Consider the following 20439-nt stretch of genomic DNA (forward strand, 5'->3'; position numbering starts at 1 on the left):
GTCTCAAAAAAAAAAAAAAAAAAAAAAAGAATGTGTTGGATATTCTTGCCTTGTTGCATTTTCAAATAAATTTTAGCCTTTTTGGGGCCTATGGAATGGCATTTCATTTCAATTTGCAGTTCCGTGATTACCAGCATCTCTTCATAGGACATTTGACCACCTGGACATTTCTTTTGTGAAGTGACAGTTTAAAACTGTCTCACATTTTTCAGCTGTGTTGTCTTTTTCTTACTGATCTATATGAGTTCTTTATATATTCTGGATAAAAGGTTTCTGTTGTTTGTATATGTTGCAAATAATTTCTTCCTCTCTGTGCTTGCCTTTTTGCTCTCAAGGGAGTTGTTTGATAAACACAAGCTCCTCATTTCAGTGTGTTGAGACTTCTGCGTATGGTTTTCACCTGTTCCTTGTAGGGGAAAGAACACTGATAAGCCTATTCTGTTCAAGTACAATAAAATTTCATTTTAAATTTAGCCATTTTGTTTTACTTACAACTGATATTTGCTTTACAGCTGTGGATTTCTTCAATCAGATCAACATGCTTTATGGAACCATCACAGACTTCTGTACAGAAGAGAGTTGTCCAGTGATGTCAGCTGGCCCAAAGTAAGACATAGTTAATGATCAGTTTCTTATTTTTACATTATTTTACAGTTCTTAGAGAAGAACGGGGTTTCTGACCATGTAATTTTTTCCACTTAGCATCTCTTTCTGAGGTTTGCAGTGACTATTAATCTAGATTCCTTAGCTTGGGCTTGGTGACTCTCCATCCTGCCTTTTCTCTGCTTATGTGTCTTCTCTGGTCTATCCTAACTGGATTACTGGAAATACCTTGCTATTCCATCTCCATTACTTACATTCTCTGGAAGCTTGCTTATTCTCTTCTTCTCTTGGACATTTTTCTTCTCTCCCATTTCACTCCTGTCATTTTCTGTCAGTATTTCAAAAAATCTTACTGATCTTCAAGTCTTTTTTTCAAATACTTCTCTGTCAGAACCTTCTGATTTCATCAGACTATTTAACTTTTTTACCTTTGTAATGATATTTGTTTGTTATATTTCTTACACTATTCATACATGTTTTATTTAACCTGTTGGATTTGTTCTTCTTTTAATTCCCTTTTGGTGCAAGGACAGAGCTTGCCACCTTGTTTTAACATCCAAAAAGTGTGGGTTGAATCAGTATATTTTGGAAACTGGCTTTTATTATTACTTCTACTAATAATAACAATGGCAGTTACCATTTATTTAGTGGTACCTAAATGTAAGTCCTTTCATACATATTTTTTACCTCATATGTCAACATTCATTATAAAAAATATTGCTCTATGCATTGCCATAGACTCAAAGAATTTAGTCAAATGATCAAAGAGCCCATAACAGAAGTATAATATTGTAGCTCAGGAAAGATATGGAGATACCATGTGAAGACGTAAAATAAGTTGGCAGTTCTCAGTAAAGAGAAAGGAAGATCACACCAGCAAAGACACAAAGCTGTGTTTGAACCTTCACTGCTTTCTAGCCCGTGGAGATGAGTATAGCTGCAGAGCTATTCAAAATCTAGTGTCTGTCAATTCCCTTCCTCCATTTAGACCTCTTCCTGCAGAAGTATGTTTGTGGTTTTTACCCGTCACAGGACTGTTTACTTTGGAGCAACGTCTTCTGTGGACTTTATATGGGGTTTGTAGTTGCAGGTGCGTCTTTTGTTCTCTCTTCACCCTATTTGAACTTGTATGAACTGTCGTACTCCCCACCTCGCCTGTTTGAAAAGTGTAGTCAAGATAGCCCCTTTAAAAAATAATGTCATTTAGGCTGGACGCGGTGGCTCACGCCTACAATCCCAGCACTGTGGGAGGCTGAGACTGGCAGATCATCACCTGAGGTCAGGAGGTTGAGAGCAACCTGGGCAACATGGTGAATCTCGTCTCTACTAAAAATAGAAAAATTAGCTGGGCGTAGTGGTGCGCATCTGTAATCCCAGCTACTAAGGAGGTTGAGGGATGAGAATCACTTAAACCTGGGAGGTGGAGGTGAGGTTGCAGTGAGCTGAGATCGTGCCACTGCACTCCAGCCTGACTGATAGAGTGAGACTCTGTCTCAACAAAAAAGTGATTTAAAGACATAGGTGTTCTCCTAGTTTTATCGTCAAAGGTAGAGTGTGAGTTTCTGTTACTTGTTATTTTGGGAAGATATCTTAGAGGAACGGGGGCATTTAGAAATGAAATACTTTTGGAAAACTAGTATTAGTATTAATTCTTGTCAATATCACTGATGTTCACTTTGGTTAAGCTTCGCTTGTGAAAATAGATGTTTTTAGTTTTTCTTTTCTATGGTCAGTTTTACCTTGAGAAATTAAATAGCACTGCCTTCTAAGAAAGCCAGTTCTTCTGGCTTGAGAGCTGTTTGTCTCTGTTCCTGTATGCATGCATGCATGCGTACATAACGTTAAAGCTGTGTGGTCTCCTACCTGCCTGCTTCCCTCTTTTTCTCTTCTTTCTTCCTTCTTTTCCTTCCTTTCTCCCTCTTCCTGTTTCTTCTTTCTCTACATCCCTTTTCTTCTTTTCTTTTCTCCCTTCCTCCCTCCCTTCTTTTCTCCTTTTTTTTGGGGGAGGGGGGGAGAATCTTGACATTTCCTAGTCATTAGTGCTAAGAAGATGTAGTTGTCACAGTTTTTCATTTTTACCAGCTGATGCAGGATTGTGCCTAGGAGAGGCATTTGTTAATACTTAATAAATGCTAAGCCCCTTGCAAATTAGTGTTGAATGATGGCTCATAGAACTTTGTTCTCAGATACTGTTTTTTAATTTTAATTTTATTTTTTTTGAGACAAATCTTTCTCTGTTGCCCAGGCTAGAGTGCAGTGGTGCGATCTTGGTTTACTGCAACCTCTGCATCCTTGGTTCAAGAGATCTTCCTGCCTCAACCTCTTTGAGTAGCTGGGATTACAGGTGCATGTCACCATACCTGGCTGTTTTTGTATTTTTCATATAGACAGAATTTCATCATGTTGGCCCGGCTGGTCTCAAACTCCTGACCTCAAGTGATCTGCCCTCTTCGGCCTCCCAAAGTGCTGGGATTACAGGGGTGAGCCACTGCGCCTGGCCCTCAGTTACTGATTTTTATTATTATTAAAAAAGAAATTGTGCATTGGAGTTTGCAGTTTACAAGTTCATGCTGTGATGACAGAAATACATTTCAAAGAGAATAGTCTGTCAAAGGTAGAATGAGAAAGGTACCGTGGCAAAGTAGAGCTACAAAATAAAGGAAGTCATCCTAAGTATAAACACAACGAAAGAAAAAGAAGAGATTAGGGAGTCATAGTTGTAAACTCTAAAGGTCTAAGCAATATACAATTATTTTATTTTTCAAAAAGCCTTAGGATATAGAAAGTTAATATTTCTAAAAACACTTCAGAATATTGAAAATGATTCTTTAGTTTACCTTGTCTGTTTCTGATTTTTACATTTAAATATGAATGTGAAACATCTGAAAATGATTGACAAGATGAAAAACATGATTGTGAGGGAAAGTTAAAAATGTTAAGATTTCTTCACATAAGGTAGTAAACATGGGTTGTGCCCCTGTCTCTTAAGAATAATTACAGTCTGGGGATGGTGGCTCACACCTGTAATCTCAGCACTTTTGGAGGCCAAGGTGGGAGGATTGCTTGAGCCCAGGAGTTCAAGGGTGCAGTGAGCTCTGCTCGTGCCACTGTACTTCAGCCTAAGCTGCAGAGCAAGACCCTGTCTCAAAAAAAAAAAAAAAAAAAAAGCGCAAGGAGGGCTAAAATCTTACAATTCATGGTCTCTGTCTCCTAAGAGGAGCAAACAAGGAGATACAATAGGTTTAAATTGCACTGAGAACTTTAGTATTATATTAGAAAGAATCTTTTGACTGTGAAAGTGATTAAACAGTAAAAAGAGAATATTGAGAGGTGTTGGAAAGTATCTCCTTGGGAGACCTTCAAAATGGACTTGATAGTCATCCCTATTGCCCCACTTTTGGCAGTGAGGTTGTCTACAGAATGTTTAATTCAGGTATATCTTGTTTAATATTATTGTTCAGGTGTAAGTAGTTCTGATTAAATAGAAAGCATCCTCATTTATCCTATTCAAAGATAATTGTTATTGTTTAAAATATCCTGTAGTATTTTTCTATTACATGTTGTCATCTCCTTTCCCAGGCTAACTGACCTATCATTTAGCCCAAACTCTGGGGACAAGGGTAGAATTAAATCAAAGGGAGAGAAGTTAAGCAGCAGAAGTAACCTTTTGGAAACTAAAATACTAAATGCTAGTTAAATTTAGAAATTTTTTCACTTTGGAATTTCACCTGTATGCATCTTCCTTATCTCAAAATTCAGTGTGTGTGTGTGTGTGTGTGTAACTCTTTTAGGGTTTGTGTTTTTTTTTTTTTGAGAAGGAGTGTCGCTCTGTTGCTCAGGCTGGGATGGGCACCATCTTAGCTCACTGCAACCTCTGCCTCCCTGATTCAAGCGATTTCTGGCTAATTTTTGTATTTTTAATAGAGATGGGGTTTCACCATATTGGCCAGGCTGGTCTTGAACTCCTGACCTCAAGTGATCCGCCCTCCTCAGCCTTCTGAAGTTCTAGGATTACAGGTGTGATCCACCATGCCTGGCCTCTTTTAGGGTACTTATCATACTGTTTTTACATCTTCACTTTTGAGGCTGTCCTTTCTACTAGCCTATTTTCCTTGAGAGTAGGGAAAGTGTCTTTCATTTTAGTGTTTCTTGTTCTTAGTATCTTTTACATGGAAGGTGCATATTAGATCAAAGGATGGTGGTGTTCTGCTAATACGAAAAGCCTTTATTTGGGTTGCAAATTTTCTTTGGACCTTCTTTAAAGACATGTTTAGCTCTTCAGCCAAATGTACTCAAATATGAAATCATTCTCATCTTCATTAATCTTATTTTGGTGCTTCTGTGTCATTCTCTATCCTTAACCAAAAATTTAAAGCCCCAAGTTAAAAAGAATTGTACTGCGTAAGGAGAAGTGGTTTTTAAGGAAGAAAAACAACCATAAAGTACAAAAGTAGTCATCATAGAACTAGGAAGTAAGCTAGTTTTTCTACTACAATAATGTGTGATTCTAAAATATAAATGCTGTTTATGACAGCTATGCAGAAAAATTCAGACATGTGAGGAGGGCATAGAAACACAAAACATGAGTTTGTTGGGATCTACTTAGTTTGAATTGTGATAAATGCAAAGTAGTCCACTGGATATTTAAAAATATATCTTTATTTGGAGGAGCAGAGTGTTGAAAACATGTCTGTGTGTACATTAGTAATATAGATACATAAAATATATACACTGTGTATAGGTATATACTAATCTTCTGTGTGCTTTTTATCTCTCCAATGCAGATACGAGTATCATTGGGCAGATGGAACGAACATAAAGAAACCTATAAAGTGCTCTGCACCAAAGTATATTGATTACTTGATGACTTGGGTTCAGGACCAGTTGGATGATGAGACGTTATTTCCATCAAAAATTGGTATAATTATTTTTTGTAATTGGGATCCATCATGATTTATCTTTTATATGTTTATAGAATTTTCCTCCCTTTTTCCACTATATCTAGTTGGAGAGTTCTTTATGGCTGTTTTGATGTATGTATATGTTATGCACCTCCCAAGAAGAGGCACAAAAGTTTGTTAACACAGTGGTAAAATAAGCAAGTGATCCTATGTGAATTGAGCTTTCCCCCTTTAACTTAGTGCTTTTAAATGCATAATTAGCTGAAAGGATAGGTGTATTAGAAAATAAATGATCTCCCTCTCTTAAGGTAATTATTTTTTGATGATATTCTAGATTAAAGTATCACTGAGTTTATTTTCAGACAATGATAGTTTGTTTTTTAATATTTTAAAAAACAATTATGATCATCATTGAGAATAAACTTACTTCCCTGAAGTAAAGGAAAGGCTTAAAAAGCCCTTTCAGTAGAAAGTTCTAGCTGGAGGGTTATTCCTATTCCAGGAACAATGGTAAAGTACCATACGTAACATACATTTCTAATCTTATGCACTTAAAGGTGTTTATCTTTTTCGAACCAAATTTATCATGAACATTAAGGTAAACCCTCTATTTTATTTTATTTTATTTATTTTAATCTAATGTATTTAGACAGAGTCTCTATCACCCAGACTGGAGTTCAGTGGCATGATCTTGGCTCACTGCAACCCCCACCTCCCAGGTTCAAGTGATTCTCCTGCCTCAGCCTCCCAAATAACTGGGACTACAGATGTCCGCCACCACACCCAGCTAATTTTTTTGTATTTTTAGTAGAGACAGGGTTTCACCATGTTGACCAGGCTGGTCATATCACTCAAGTGATATGCCCACCTCGACCTCCCAAAGTGCTGGGAACTCTCTCTATAATTTTAAATGATGAGATCAGTATATCTAGGATAGTAACAAAATCTGGCCCATGTTTTAGAACCAAGAGAATGGATATTGAGTAGATAGCTAATAACATCTGCCACAGTCTTATCTGCTTATTTAGGGAAGTTCATATGGCTTCTATCCAGTGTTATTTAGTAATATATTTGTGATCAAAAGGGAGTTTGAATTTATGACCCACAATATGAATCTTACAAATTCAAATATTAAGCTGTGCGAGAAGAAAACAAGATTTGAGGGGTTGCCGTATCATCAGCTAAGTGACTTTTGCTTTTTGTATTTACTTGTAAGGGCCTCTGAACTCCAGTCTGGGTGATAGAGACTGTCTAAAAAAATTAGATTAAAATAAATAAAATAAAATAAAGGGTTTACCTTAATGTTCATGATAAATTTAGTGTGAAAAATATAAATATTTTATATTTAAAAACATGACTGTCTAAATGTAAACGATTTCTACTTACAATTTCTACCAAGTAAGTAGAAATCGTTTACATTTAGACTAGAAATTGTTTACATTTAGACAGTCATGTTTTTGCCTTCTCAGACTTCTTACAACTTACAACTGATTGTCTCAAAAACCTAAGAATCTGCTCCTGTAATGTTAGAACTTTTTGACATTTTATGATTTTTTTTTTTTGAAAAAAAAATATGTTGAAGACAACAATATAAATAGTTGTGATTATGGAGTATTTTAAACATATTTATTGAATGCATTAACCACTTGGAACTTCTTTAATAAAAGAGCAATTTTTTAAGACTGAATTACTTATATGTATATATGTATCCTAAGGGTTGGATGAGTGTCCCCACCTTGTCTCTCCTCTCTCATAATACAGTTTTAAAATTTTTATTTTGATCCAATTTCAAACTTTTAGAAAATTTGCAAGACTTATGCAAGGAAATGTAAAAAGAATCATACAAATCCTACATCCAGATTCTTTGTTGTTAACATCTTCCTCCTTCCCTCTCCCTTTCCCAACCTCTGTCACACATACACATATATTCATTCATTCCTTTTCTTAAACTGTTTGAGAGTAAGTTGCATATATGATGCCTTTAAAAACTTTAATATGTATTTCCTTAAAAAAATCACAGTACAAATATCAAAATTAGGAAATTTATATTGATGCTATACTATATAGATCTTATTTGAGCTTTTCAGGTTTTCTTAATGTACTTCATAGCAAAAGAAATCTTTTATATTTGTTTTCATTTATTTGTTTTCTCTTTAGCCTCCTTTGATCTGGAAATGTGCACTTTAGTCATTTTTGGTTTTTCATGACATCGATATTGTTGAAGAGTACATATTATTTTATAGATGTCCTTTCACTTTGGTTTGTCTTATGTGTCTTTGTGAACTATAGTAATTTTAAATGAGCAGTAGCAATATGATGGCAATATGATGACATTGAACCCAGTAGTACCAATTTTGGCTGTTTTGCCAGTCTGCGTCATTTAGCAAGTTTAACAAAGAATATGGGATTTTATACATTTTTAAAAATAAATTTTATTGTGTATATTTAAGATATACAACACGATGTTATGAGACTGTACATAATAAAATGGTTATTATAGTGAAACAGATTAAGATATCCATCATCTTACATAGTTACCCTTTTTCCCCCCTGTGGTAAGAGCGGCTGTAATCTACTCATTTAGCAAAAATCCTGAATACAATATACTATTCTTCTTTAAAATTTTTTTTTTGAGACAAGATCTCACTCTGTTGCCAAAGCTGGAGTTCACTGGCACAGTCACATCTTACTGCAGCCTCAATCTCCTGGGCTTAAGCAATCCTACTACTTCAGCCTCCTAAGTAACTGGGGCCACAGGTATACACCACCATACCCAGCTAATTTCTAATTTTTTGTAGAGGCAAGGGGCCACTATGTTGTCCAGGCTGTTCTTGAACTCCTGGCTCAAGTGATCCTCCCACCTTTATCCTCCCAAGTGTTGGGATTACAGGTGTGAGTCACCGCCCAGCCTCAGTACACTAAGTACACTATTGGTAACTATGGTCCTCACGTTATACGTTAGATCTTTAGTCTTGTTCATTTTACATATCTGCTACTTTTCTATCCTTTCACTTAGCTCCACCACTCTCCCTGGTAGCCACTGTTTATCTCTGTACATTTGACTTAAAAAAAATTCCACATATGTGAGGTTATACAAGATTTTTCTTTTTGTGTCTAGCTTGTTTCACTTAGCGTAATGCCCTCCAGGTCTATCCATGTTGTGGTAAATTGCAAGATCTCCTCTTTTTGTAGCTGAATAATATTTCACTGTATATATATAGCACAGTTTTAAAAATCCATTCATCTGTTGATGGACACCTGGGTTGTTTCCATATCTTGGCTATTGTGGGCAATGCTGTTGTGAACATAGGAGTGGAGATACCTTTACGACTGGGTTATTTCATTTCCTTTGGGTATATACCTAGAAGATGAATTGCTGGGTCATATGGTATTCTACTTTTAATTCTTTAGGAAACTCCATGCTGTTTTCCATAGTGGCCATACCAATCTGTGTTCCCATCAACGGTATATGAGTTCCCTCTTCTCCACAGGGAGTTTGTATTTTTCTACTTTTGTTATTTCAGTGCTGTAAAAGTGCTGTAATTTACAAATCAGTGAAATAGAGAATGCAGCTAATTTCAGGACAAATGTAGACCTGGAGTAGTAATGAAATAATTCCCATAGAAAAAAGTACAATATAAACTGCAAGCATTTTAAACAAAACTGAACGTGGTTAATGCGTTATTTCTGTTCAGCACATATTTGTATTGAGACTTAAGAAATCTGATGATCTGGCCGAGCTTGGTGGCTCACGCCTGTAATCCCAGCACTTTGGGAGGCCAAGGCGGGCGGATCACGAGGTCAGGAGATCGAGACCATCCTAGCTAACATGGTGAAACCTCGTCTCTACTAAAAATACAAAAATATTAGCCGGGCATGGTGGATGCCTGTAGTCCCAGCTACTCAGGAGGCTGAGGCAGGAGAATGGCGTGAATCCGGGAGGTGGTGGAGCTTGCAGTGAGCAGAGATTGCGCCACTGCACTCCAGCCTAGGCAACAGAGCGAGACTCCATCTCAAAAAAAAAAAAAAAAAGAAAAAGGAAAAAAAAAGAAATCTGATGATCTGAGTGTGAGTTTTAGCTCCACTACCATCTTGGGTGTGTGTGTGTTTCATTTTAGAAATGCGGTGGTAGTATGTTAGAGACATAACAGGCTGTAATGAAGACTAATTCTTTTATCATAAAAACTTTGAAGTTTATTTTCATTCATGACATGTTGAGAACTTCTGAGAAGGTATAATGGGTATATGTATAAATTCATAAATACTACTTCTTTTCAGCCTTGTCTTGGTGATTTATTTTGCTCTTTGCCGACAAACTCATATTGTCTTGTTGTCATCTCTTGTTACTAGAGGGAGTTGTTTATCTCTTTTCTAGGTGTCCCATTCCCAAAGAATTTCATGTCTGTGGCAAAAACTATACTCAAACGCCTCTTTAGGGTTTATGCTCACATTTATCATCAGCATTTTGACCCTGTGATCCAACTTCAGGAGGAAGCACATCTAAATACATCTTTCAAGCACTTTATTTTTTTTGTCCAGGTAAGTTGGATTAGGAGGCCTTTGGTGCTCAGGGTAAGCATTTTTCTTCATAATTCTAAGGTGAATACTGCATCCACACTGTCAGGATGGAATTTGCCGTATCTCTCTGGTCTGCATCCTCTTCTACACTTTTCCATGATGTTAAGGACTGGCTTTTGTTTTTTAAATTTTTTTAGTTTACAAGTTGATGGTATGCAAGTCTAAAATGGATTTGAAAACTTGTGCTTTGGATTTGCTTCAATTAACTGGCCATATGGAGGGGCTGGATAATGAATCTGACTAGTTTGGCAGATCTGTGAATGAACTGGTTCTCCTGGACATTTTAGTACTTCTCCTACTCCAGTCTGCCCTGTATCTTTATTAGCGGACTGTGGCCCAGGAATGGGTTTTGAATATCACATCCGTTTTTTGTCTTTTTTTAAAAAACCACATTCTAAATAAGTTTTAAGTTAAGGACTATCCATCATGTCTGAGGGAAAAATATGTCACAAGGAATGTTTCTGTGCCAGAGGGCCATTAGTCTTTGGTCTGACTTCCTAGTTGACTTCCTCTTTTTTTAGTCTTCAAAGAACTGGCCTTACAAATGTAGACTAAGCAGTGACAGTATTCTCACCTTGCTGTAATAATAAGAGAAATAACAGGCAAAAATGAAAAAGAGGTGGAAATAAAAGAGCTGACCAGTTTTTTTGTTGTTGTTGTTGGAGGTTGAGAAGGGGAGATGGTCGTCAGGAGAATAAACAATTCAACATCTTGAATTAGTGTTGTTTTTGTATATCTATAGGCATATATTTATAAATGCCATTGCCACTTCCCCTGTTCTCTTAAGAAATATGTATCCATCTTCCCCCTGTACACACTCCTCACACTGAAGGCATACATTTAACCTATATAAACGTACTTTAGGAGATTGTAACTTGCCAAAACTGTTGCTCTTAACAGTTACTTTACTGTGGTATCCCATGTCCAGAACTAAGGAACAAAGAAAATGTTGTCCTAAAGTTTGCATCTGTGTTTGGTTTAGGCAGAACATGATTGCTAAAGTTCAGGTGTGGTGGTTTAAGAGAGTATATTCTCCCTCCAGAAGGGTTAATTTTACTTGACTCAGTGATCTTACACTGTGTTTCCCAACTCCTAGCAAGTAGCAAGGGATTGATACATAGCATTTACCACATCTGATCCTGTTTGTATCTCAGGACACTGTGAACTTCTTAAAGGTAGGTCCGTTAGCTATACAGTATCATTGTTTGATTAAATAAAGGGGACACTGGCCTTGGACCCCACAATTTAGAGAGAAGTGCTGTGGTCCTTCTGCAGCCTGCACCCCTCCCCACAGAGCAAGGACTCCATAGGGCTAAGAATATACCTACCTAGATCCCTTCTGTTGCTTGCTTGGGTACCTGAAACTCAGAATTCTCTGTCCACATGGGCCAAAATGTATTTCCACGGTCTCCATGCATCTTTTCCTGGGCTCCATTCTTTTGAGGGCAGGTCCCGTCTCTGGTATGTATACCTCTAGGCCTGAGGGGTAGCTGATGGCAGCTGTTTCAGAGGCAATGTGAACATTATCCAAAGTGTCCACAATCGTATGTGAGACCTCCTGAGGTGCAGGGTGGATGGGGTTGGATAAGCAGGGAGGTTTTCTAAGGGCCAGGCACCCGAGGCTGGCTTTCCTCATGTCACTACTTTCCAGTGCAGAATCCTGAGGAGTCTGGAGAATTCTAAGTTTGAATTTGTTCTCCTGGTTGCTGTGAAAGTATATTTGTTAAGGTAGGAGGATAGAACATGTTTTCTTAACAACATCCTACCTTAATATAAAATTTAGTAATTTAGTCATATGATATATATCCATTTGTGTTCTTGGCCCAGACTCTACAAATCTTAGGCGTGCTCCTGCTATTAAAATACCCCCCAATGCTTCTCTCCAGTATTTAACTGTAGTGCTTGGCACATGATAGATGCTAATAAACAAATTAAATTGGAAGCTGAGAGTGCCTTACCATGGCAGCAGAAGATCAGAACTGTAGACAAGCCTCTATTTACTAGCCTTACAGTTTATAGTTCAGGGGAATCTATTCAGAAGTGAACTTCAGAATGACAGGGGTGGAATTTCTAAAGGAGCACAAATTAAATTCAGGTTTTCTCATTTGTTCTTCACAGTACTTCAGTTTGTCATTTGTGGATCCGACTATAGTCATGTTATTTTCCTACCATATCTTATGATAGCTTGCAGATACATTAATTTGTAACCAGATTTTGGCTTTTCATATAATGCTGAGTTTGCCTGAGATACTAGTGTTTTTTTTTGTGTATGTCTCTACTTAGTTGACTGTACTTAAATGGTGTCCAGATCATTCCTTTCAACAGGAAGCAGCAATTCCCATTTATTGTTACTTTATGTCAGGCATCACATGAAGTAGTTAACATCCAGTATCACATTTAGTCTCCCACAATAATTCTATGAGGTAGGGGGATTTATCCTAATGTCACAGATGTAAAAACATAACATCAGGAGTGGTTAAGTGATTTACCCAAGACACAGACCTAGTGAACAAGGAAAAAAATAATCTACTTTTATTTACTTCAAAAGCTAATTTCCAACAAATGTTCATGGTAATTTGCTTTGGAATGAGATGCAAATAATGTTTTTGCTATTTATTGTGCCTTTCTTTATCATGTGTAGGAATTCAACCTTATTGATAGAAGAGAACTTGCACCACTCCAAGAACTGATTGAAAAACTCACCTCAAAGGACAGATAAAAGGATGCAGAACTGTGCACATTGTTCCTCAAATGAAGCAGTGTGGAGTGTATTGGGGTTTTTGTTATATTTTGTTTTTATCTGGATTGTTTTTGTCCTAGGTTTGGGGGCGGGGGCTTGTTTGGGTTCCTTTTTCTTCTGATTATATGAAACTATATTCGATTGCTAGGGGAAGCCAAGAACCATTCTCTATACATTTGATAAGGGTAAATTTATCTTAGTGTTTTTAAACTTGGTTTTGTTTGCTTGAGGAGTTTTTTAATAATATTGTGTGCTGCAAGAAAGTGCTTATTGATTGAACTGCCGATGGATTGGTTTCTGTGTGGTATAAATTGCCCATTTTTGAAGTCCCCAAACGACTTATGTTTTTAAGTGCCTTGGCAGGCTCACTTCTGAGGTGCAAAGCATAGATATAGAACTGAACAGGGCTTAAAACAATATTAGGATTACTACCCAGGGCACTTACTGGTGCATGTTGTAAAATATCTATGATAAAAGCCATAGTTTACCTAAGATGGTGATCTCCAGCCTTTACTGCTTTGAAGAAACAGAATTTGTAAAGCTATGCGTGTAGAACATAAAAAATACTTCTTAATTATTTTTTATATTGATGGTAATATATTATGTTCAACAATGCTTAAAGCTCTACAAGCAGGTCTTTTCCCACCTCTTGATATCTGTGATATTGAAACTTGAGGATGTTGAAATGTATTACATTTTGGCTTCTTTCTACATGTTAACTGCACTGTAGATGTAAAAATTCAGGTTATCTGTAGGATTGCCATCTTCAGAGGTGATGCTGAACTGTGAGGTTTCCTAGCAATTGCCAAATGAGCCATAAGTCTGCAGAATTCCCTTCTACTTTGAAGAGGAGGGGATAGGAATGTGTATTTGGCTGGGGGCATGGAGATGTTTGTATGGGGAGTTAGGGATGGGGAGTCAAATTCTAGAAAGTTTTGTCTGAAAACCTTTGAATAGAGTGGCATGAAGATTTTAATCAATTACTTATAAACAAAGTCTCAGAGACTTCCATTTAGGAACCAACTTCCATGAGAAGTTAAAAATAAATTATTAATTTTAGGTACAGACATTAAACGTGGAATTTAAGGACTGTTGGGGGAAATTGATCACTTCTTAGCATTTCCATTCAGTGAATGGAGCTGATGTTTGCCTGTCATTTTAAGATGATACCATACCTTCTTTGGTTATTATAGGCCCCGTTTGAAGCATTCTGACTTCTGGTTTTTCCACTGTGAAAGGAAATGTTTTTCTTTGCAGTGATATCAGATAATGAAAAATGCTAATTCAGTAGTTATTAACTTTTAAATTTTATTCGCCATGACTTTCTAGTGAATTATTACCATAAATAACAAGTTCAGAAACTTAGTTTTTAGAATAAATATTAATTTTTTCTTTCAGTTTTATTCTAGAGAAATACCCATTTTAGAAATCCAGTTTTAGTTTTGTCATTTCCGATAGCTCTTCTTTCTTCAGTTAGAAATATATACCCTTCCTTCAGTTGAAATGTACACCTTTTTTACATCTAGGAAGAAATGCTTGCCCTTAAATAGTATAGATTAAAAACACTCAGTAGAAAAGAAACTAAAATTAAATCAATTTGTTTTGCCATTAACAAGTAGAGCAGTGATACAATTTAATGCCAGTACAATTATGTTGACTAGAAACTGCCTTTTTCTCCACTTCATTTCTAGGAATTATTCACCGAGTACCAACAGTAGAAGTAACAGGAAAGCCTGGCAGAGTTAAATATATTGGACATTTATTGGTAAAGCTTATTTATAAACTGCAGTCAGAGCTAGTTAATTTCATTAAATCTTTTTGTTTTCAGATAGATAATATGAATCATTATGGGTTGATTCAGAAATAAAATTTGTGAGGTGATTTTGAGTCTTGTCTATATAGGAAAATGAAGCACAGAATTACTCAGTCTTCCATATTGTATTTGACTTCATATCCATCTAGTGACAAAGGAGTTGCAGTAGCCAAGTGTAGAGAGAATAGTGAAAAATTAATCTTGCCCTTTCAAGCCTTATACAGTAGTACACTGTACTTATTTTTAGTAGTAAGACCTACTTTCCCACTATATGTACATAGTTTGTTTTCACTGTGCCAGAATCTCAGGTGCCTGCTTAGAGTATTTCTTTAATCACAGTCACTGGGAAGTAAGGATATGTGTATATGTGTATATATGTTAACAAAGCATAGCAGTTCTCTAGGGGAGAGGCCTGGCATTGCACATGGTGTTACATGGCTACAAGTAAGGGAAAAATCAGAAAGTGAAAGAACTGATGTAATAAAAGGTTGATTGGTTGGTTTCCATGAAAGTTAATAAGATGCCCTTTTAAATATAAGGATCAATACTTTGTTCTGCAGCAGAGTTTGCTGATAAATGTCTATTGGATTCATTTTGGATTTCTTCAGTTAATTTGTAAGTAACCAAGATAATTATTTTCCCCCTTGCTCTCTATATTAATACATAGCTATAAAGCAACAGTTGGTTTTCTTATCCTTTGATAAAAGCATCCCGTAAAATATAAACTAGTAAGTTAACATAGTATTATTGTCACACACAACGCTTTTTTTGGTTAAATGATATGAAGCAATGTTTTAGAATTACTTCAATTGATGGAGTAGTGGTGCTAGAGAGAAATTAATAACAAAAAGTGAAAATATTTTAATTAGCAGTAGATGGTGCTACTGGCTTTCATTTGCTGACTTGATTATTCCCTTTCCCTTAAAAACCATGGCATTAGACTGCATTAAAATAACAAGCACGTTAGTTGCTGGTAGAGGTTTTGGAGGTTAATTTAGATTAAATTGGAAGATTTTTAATTGCAGTCTCTTTCTACCTTTCCTCTGTTAGTCATTTGTAAATTCTAAATGGTCACCATAAAATGTATTAGGTAGGAGATGGTATGTTTTGTGTATAATATATCTCAGACTGAGTTACTGCCTGGCTTATCAGTATGGATAAAACACTACAATCTCTTATCAGGAAATAGAGATGATGTGGATATTTATATATTACATATATAACCACCAGACTCCATTTTACGTATTAGCATTTTTCCTTGCTTAAGGAAAAATAGCAAAACAACATTTCATTTATACTTTTGTTTACCCCTCTCTGAGAGAGGTTTTGATAACCACTGAAATGGTAGAATATGTGAGATACAAATATTGAGTTGTAGAACTTTTTTTCTATGGTGAATAAGTCATGCCTTAACATCCAAATGAGAGTTGATCTTCAGAGTGGTTCTTTTGGGAACACTGTTTATTCCAGCTATACTGCAAAAGTGTAATGTTTTTGGAACTCTTCTAGAGCATGACGTGAAAAGCAGTTTGTTATTATGCAGGAAAATCAATTTCATCATTTTAGTTGCACCAAACACTTTTGGCAGCTTATATGACCTATTATTTTATTTTATTTTATTTTTTGAGACGGAGTCTTGCTCTGCCACCCAGGCTGGAGTGCAGTGGCCGGATCTCAGCTCACTACAAGCTCCGCCTCCTGGGTTTATGCCATTCTCCTGCCTCAGCCTCCCGAGTAGCTGGGACTACAGGCGCCCGCCTCGTCGCCCGGCTAGTTTTTTGTATTTTTAAGTAGAGACAGGGTTTCACTGTATTAGCCAGGATGGTCTCGATCTCCTGACCTCGTGATCCGCCCGTCTCGGCCCCCCAAAGTGCTGGGATTACAGGCTTGAGCCACCGCGCCCGGCCGACCTATTATTTTTTTTGACATGGAGTCTTGCTCTGTTGCCCAGGCTGGAGTACAATGGCATGATCTCAGCTCACTGCAACCTCCACCTCCTGGGTTCAAGCAATTTTCCTGCCTCAGCCTCCCAGGTAGCTGGGATTACAGGCAGCACCACACCTGGCTAATTTTTGTATTTTTAGTAGAGATGGGGTTTCAACATATTGGCCAGGCTGGTCTCAAACTCCTGACCTCAAGTGATCCGCCCTTCCCAGCCTCCCAAAGTGCTGGGATTACAGGTGTGAGCCACTACAGCCAGCCAGTATGAACTATCTTAATCATCAGCTCAACTGTAATTTAAACTTGGCTCTTCTCTGAGAGCAAAACCATTAGGGAAGTTCAAAGGAAAGTGCCATAATTTCCGAATTTGCACAAGAGAATGTTTTAAGCATTGGTAGCATCATTGAATAAAAGAATAGTTTCCTGATGTCACTGTTGTGAAGTGGAAAATATCACTTGGATGTGGAGGTTTTACTTTTTAAAAAAATTCAGCTTAATTACCTTACCTTAATTACCTTAGATATGTTAATAATGGAAAAAAACAAGTCCTTTCTCTAGAACTTGTTTTCTATTTTTATTCCTTTTTGTGAAAACTTTTCAATTTAATTTTGACTACTGTAGGATAGTATTGATTGAATGGATACTATGGAAAAATGGATCCACTGATAGAAGTAGTTTAAGGAAACAACAGCCTTTACTGCCATTTTTTAAAAAAATGTTTTTACTCAGATGAACAATTTGACTTTAATGAAAGACTGGTGATTATTGTACAAAGAAATTGGAATAAGTTTCATATACTAATTATACTGAGTTTTAAGCCTGCATATCACAAAATATTTAGAATTTTGTAACCTTTTCATACATTTATAATTTTTGATGTCTTTTTAAAAGATGTGGGACCAAAAGTGTATTTATAATTTGGAAATGTGACTGCATACCAATAAGAAAACTTACTTTATTTTGAAATTTATCTGGGATATGAAAGAATCTACCAAATCTTAAAAACACAGATTTATACTTTAAGCTTATTTTGAAATTAAAGAATATATACCAATTCTTAGAAACACTTTAAGGACTACTCTTAAATAATTTAAATATCAGAGTTTTGTTGTAATATTAAAATTTACCATGGAAATCACTGTTGTTCAGCTGTCAGCTTAATTGTGTATGATATCAATGTTTAGCAGTAAAGCTATCTTAAGATTTAATGGAAAAGTTTAATTTGAAGATGTCACAAAAATTCTGACCAGAGATGATTTTGAATTTTTCAGGCTTTCCTAATAGGCTAATCACAGAGAATAATTCAGTTTGAAGGTATAAAACTGCTGTATATGTCTGTCACTTGTAGCTGAACTGATTGACATTTAGATAAAAGAGAGAAAATACAGAAATCAGTTTTGCAAATGTAATACAACTTTTTCTGCATATAGAACTAAATAATTGAAAATTTTGGGCTACAGTTCTCAAAGGTAGATAGTAAAATCACTGGCTTTTTCCAGCAGTATGTTTTTCCACTGTGAGTGTAACACACACACTGGAAAATAATGAGGCTGATTTTGCAGGTCTTCATTGTTAGAGATTTTGAAGTATTTACTGTCAATTCATAGGTTTCAGTTTGTTTAGGAAATTAGTGTTTGACAGCTTTCTTTAAATTATTTCACTGAAGCTGAGATTATTACTGATACAGAGTCAAAATTTCAGTATTTAATTTCTCCATATATTAATATTGTTTTTATTTGTAAATTCATGTTCTCATCTGATTTAATATTAAATTTATATAGGTGGGTGTTTCTTACCATTTTGCACAAGTTTTTATTTTTCTGAAATACTTAATTGTGCAGGTTATAAAAAAGATTAGTGCATTTTCATTTTAAGGATGCTTTGCTGCTTAAATTGTTTGGCAGAAATGACTGTTTTTAGGGAAAGCAGTTTTTTTTGCAGCCACTAACTTGTATTTGTTATTATTGTACATGCATAACCAGGGTGGTGAGGGCACTAATCTTGTAGGAAACACTTACTTGATGTTTTATTTGAACTTTTCCTATAAGTTTAAGTTACTACTTAGAATTACCACTAGGAACAATATCATGAAATCTAGGTTGAAAGAGAAAACAGTATATATGAGAACACTTAAAGTTCAAATAGAAATCATTTCTGAAGACAAAAGCAGAGGAATATTGTCAGTACCAAGTAATGTAAGAATAGGGCAGCATTTACACTGTACAAGTATTGAGGAGAGTACATAAAGACAGGGAACTGCTCTCATGGAGACAGTTTTTCTCTTATAATGAAGTAGAAGGGGAAAAATAGTCTTTAAGTTATGAAATTCAACATAGGCGCTATATTACAAACTGTGCCAGATTATGCAAATTGTGATTGTCACTGATCAAAGTTTAATCGCTCATTTTTGTTTAAAAAGGGATACTGAATGTCAGAAAATCTGTAATATGTTTTATTCAAAAGATGTAAATAATGTATACAGACTTGTATGTGATGGGATGGGAAATATTTAAATTCTAGGTGTTTGTTTTTTTTTAAAGGAGTAACTCAATGTTTATAAGAAAAAAATGAATAAATAGTTATGTTTGGCCATGAATCCTGACTTTGCATTACTGTTTATTTTTGCTGTAGGCTTTCCCACACCAAACACATTCCAAGGGAAATATTGAGGGTATATGGAATATGTTGAACATTTAAAATGTTAGGCATTCTTTCTGTAATGTTCACAACAACCTTGGAAATTAGTATCTCAGTGTCTTAACACCTTAGAAAACTAAAGCTCAGAAATTGTACAAATCACTGATTTGGATTAGGGTTTTAAAACCGTACTATGCCTGAACTTGAAACCAGTGTTTTTGTTTTCCTTTTTTCACTTTTTTCTTTATTCTGCAGTGTGCAGGTGTATGTTTTCTGTAATATATACTATTATTACAGTGAGAACAGTTAGCACAGTAATAATCATTTGTTGACCTTTTTATCAAGCTATTATTTAATATTTTGTCTTCATTATAGATCATTAAGGAATATTAATAAACAATATTGGTGAATCATTTACAAAGTTCCAAAAAGGAAATGTGTATTTTATTTTTTATTTTAGAGATGGAATCTTGCTCTGTTGCCCAGGCTGGAGTGCAATGGCACGATCTCAGCTCACTGCAACCTCCACCTCCTCGGTTCAAGTGATTCTCCGCCTCAGCCTCCCAAGTTGCTGGGATTACAGGCATATGCCACCATGTCTGGCTATTTTTTTGTATTTTTAGTAGAGACAGGGTTTCACCATGTTGGCCAGGCTGGTCTTATTTAGGCCTCCCAAAGTGCTGGGGTTACAGACATGAGCCATCATGCCCAGCCAAAATGTGTATTTTAGAAGTCTTCTCAGAGTACCAGAAGTATTTATGTTAGAGGCATTTGTGTTTGAATCTTTAGGTTAAGAATATTTAGTGGTAGTAGCCACAGTTGCTCAAAGTCACTAATGATATTTGGGAGAAAGACTAGTTGAAATGCTAGCCAATGCTGTTGTGGACTGTGTCTGCATGCTATAAAAACACCCTGTGGGCCGGGCATGGTGGCTCACACCTGTAATCCCAGCACTTTGGGAGGCCGAGGCAGGTGGATCACGAGGTCAGGAGTTTGAGACCAGCCTGGCCAACATGATGAAACCCTGTCTCTACTAAAAAATGTATTAAAAAATTAGCCGGGCATGGTGGCTGGCACCTGTAATCCCAGCTACTCGAGAGGCTGAGGCAGGGGAATCACCTGAACCTGGGAGGTGGAGGTTGCATTGAGCCAAGATTGTGTCACTGCACTCCAGCCTGGGCGACAGAGCGAGACTCGGTCTCAAAAATAAATAAATAAATAAATAA

General features: G+C 36.2%; 1 protein-coding gene across 2 annotated transcripts in view; it reads left to right on the top strand.

The window, feature by feature from the left end:
- The window catches only part of MOB1B (MOB kinase activator 1B), a 101953-nt gene extending 88917 nt beyond the window's left edge, over positions 1 to 13036 (top strand). For both annotated transcript variants that reach the window (XM_011927125.1, XM_011927124.1), the window contains 4 exons: positions 513 to 606; positions 5388 to 5521; positions 9880 to 10043; positions 12724 to 13036. In XM_011927125.1, coding sequence (XP_011782515.1) covers positions 513 to 606; positions 5388 to 5521; positions 9880 to 10043; positions 12724 to 12801 — 470 coding nt within the window. In that variant the 3' untranslated portion in view covers positions 12802 to 13036. The remainder of the gene's footprint in view (positions 1 to 512; positions 607 to 5387; positions 5522 to 9879; positions 10044 to 12723) is intronic.
- Positions 13037 to 20439: the final 7403 nt, after the last annotated feature.

The sequence above is a fragment of the Colobus angolensis genome, unplaced genomic scaffold (genome assembly GCF_000951035.1).
Source record: "Colobus angolensis palliatus isolate OR3802 unplaced genomic scaffold, Cang.pa_1.0 Scaffold70, whole genome shotgun sequence".
NCBI lineage: Eukaryota > Metazoa > Chordata > Mammalia > Primates > Cercopithecidae > Colobus > Colobus angolensis.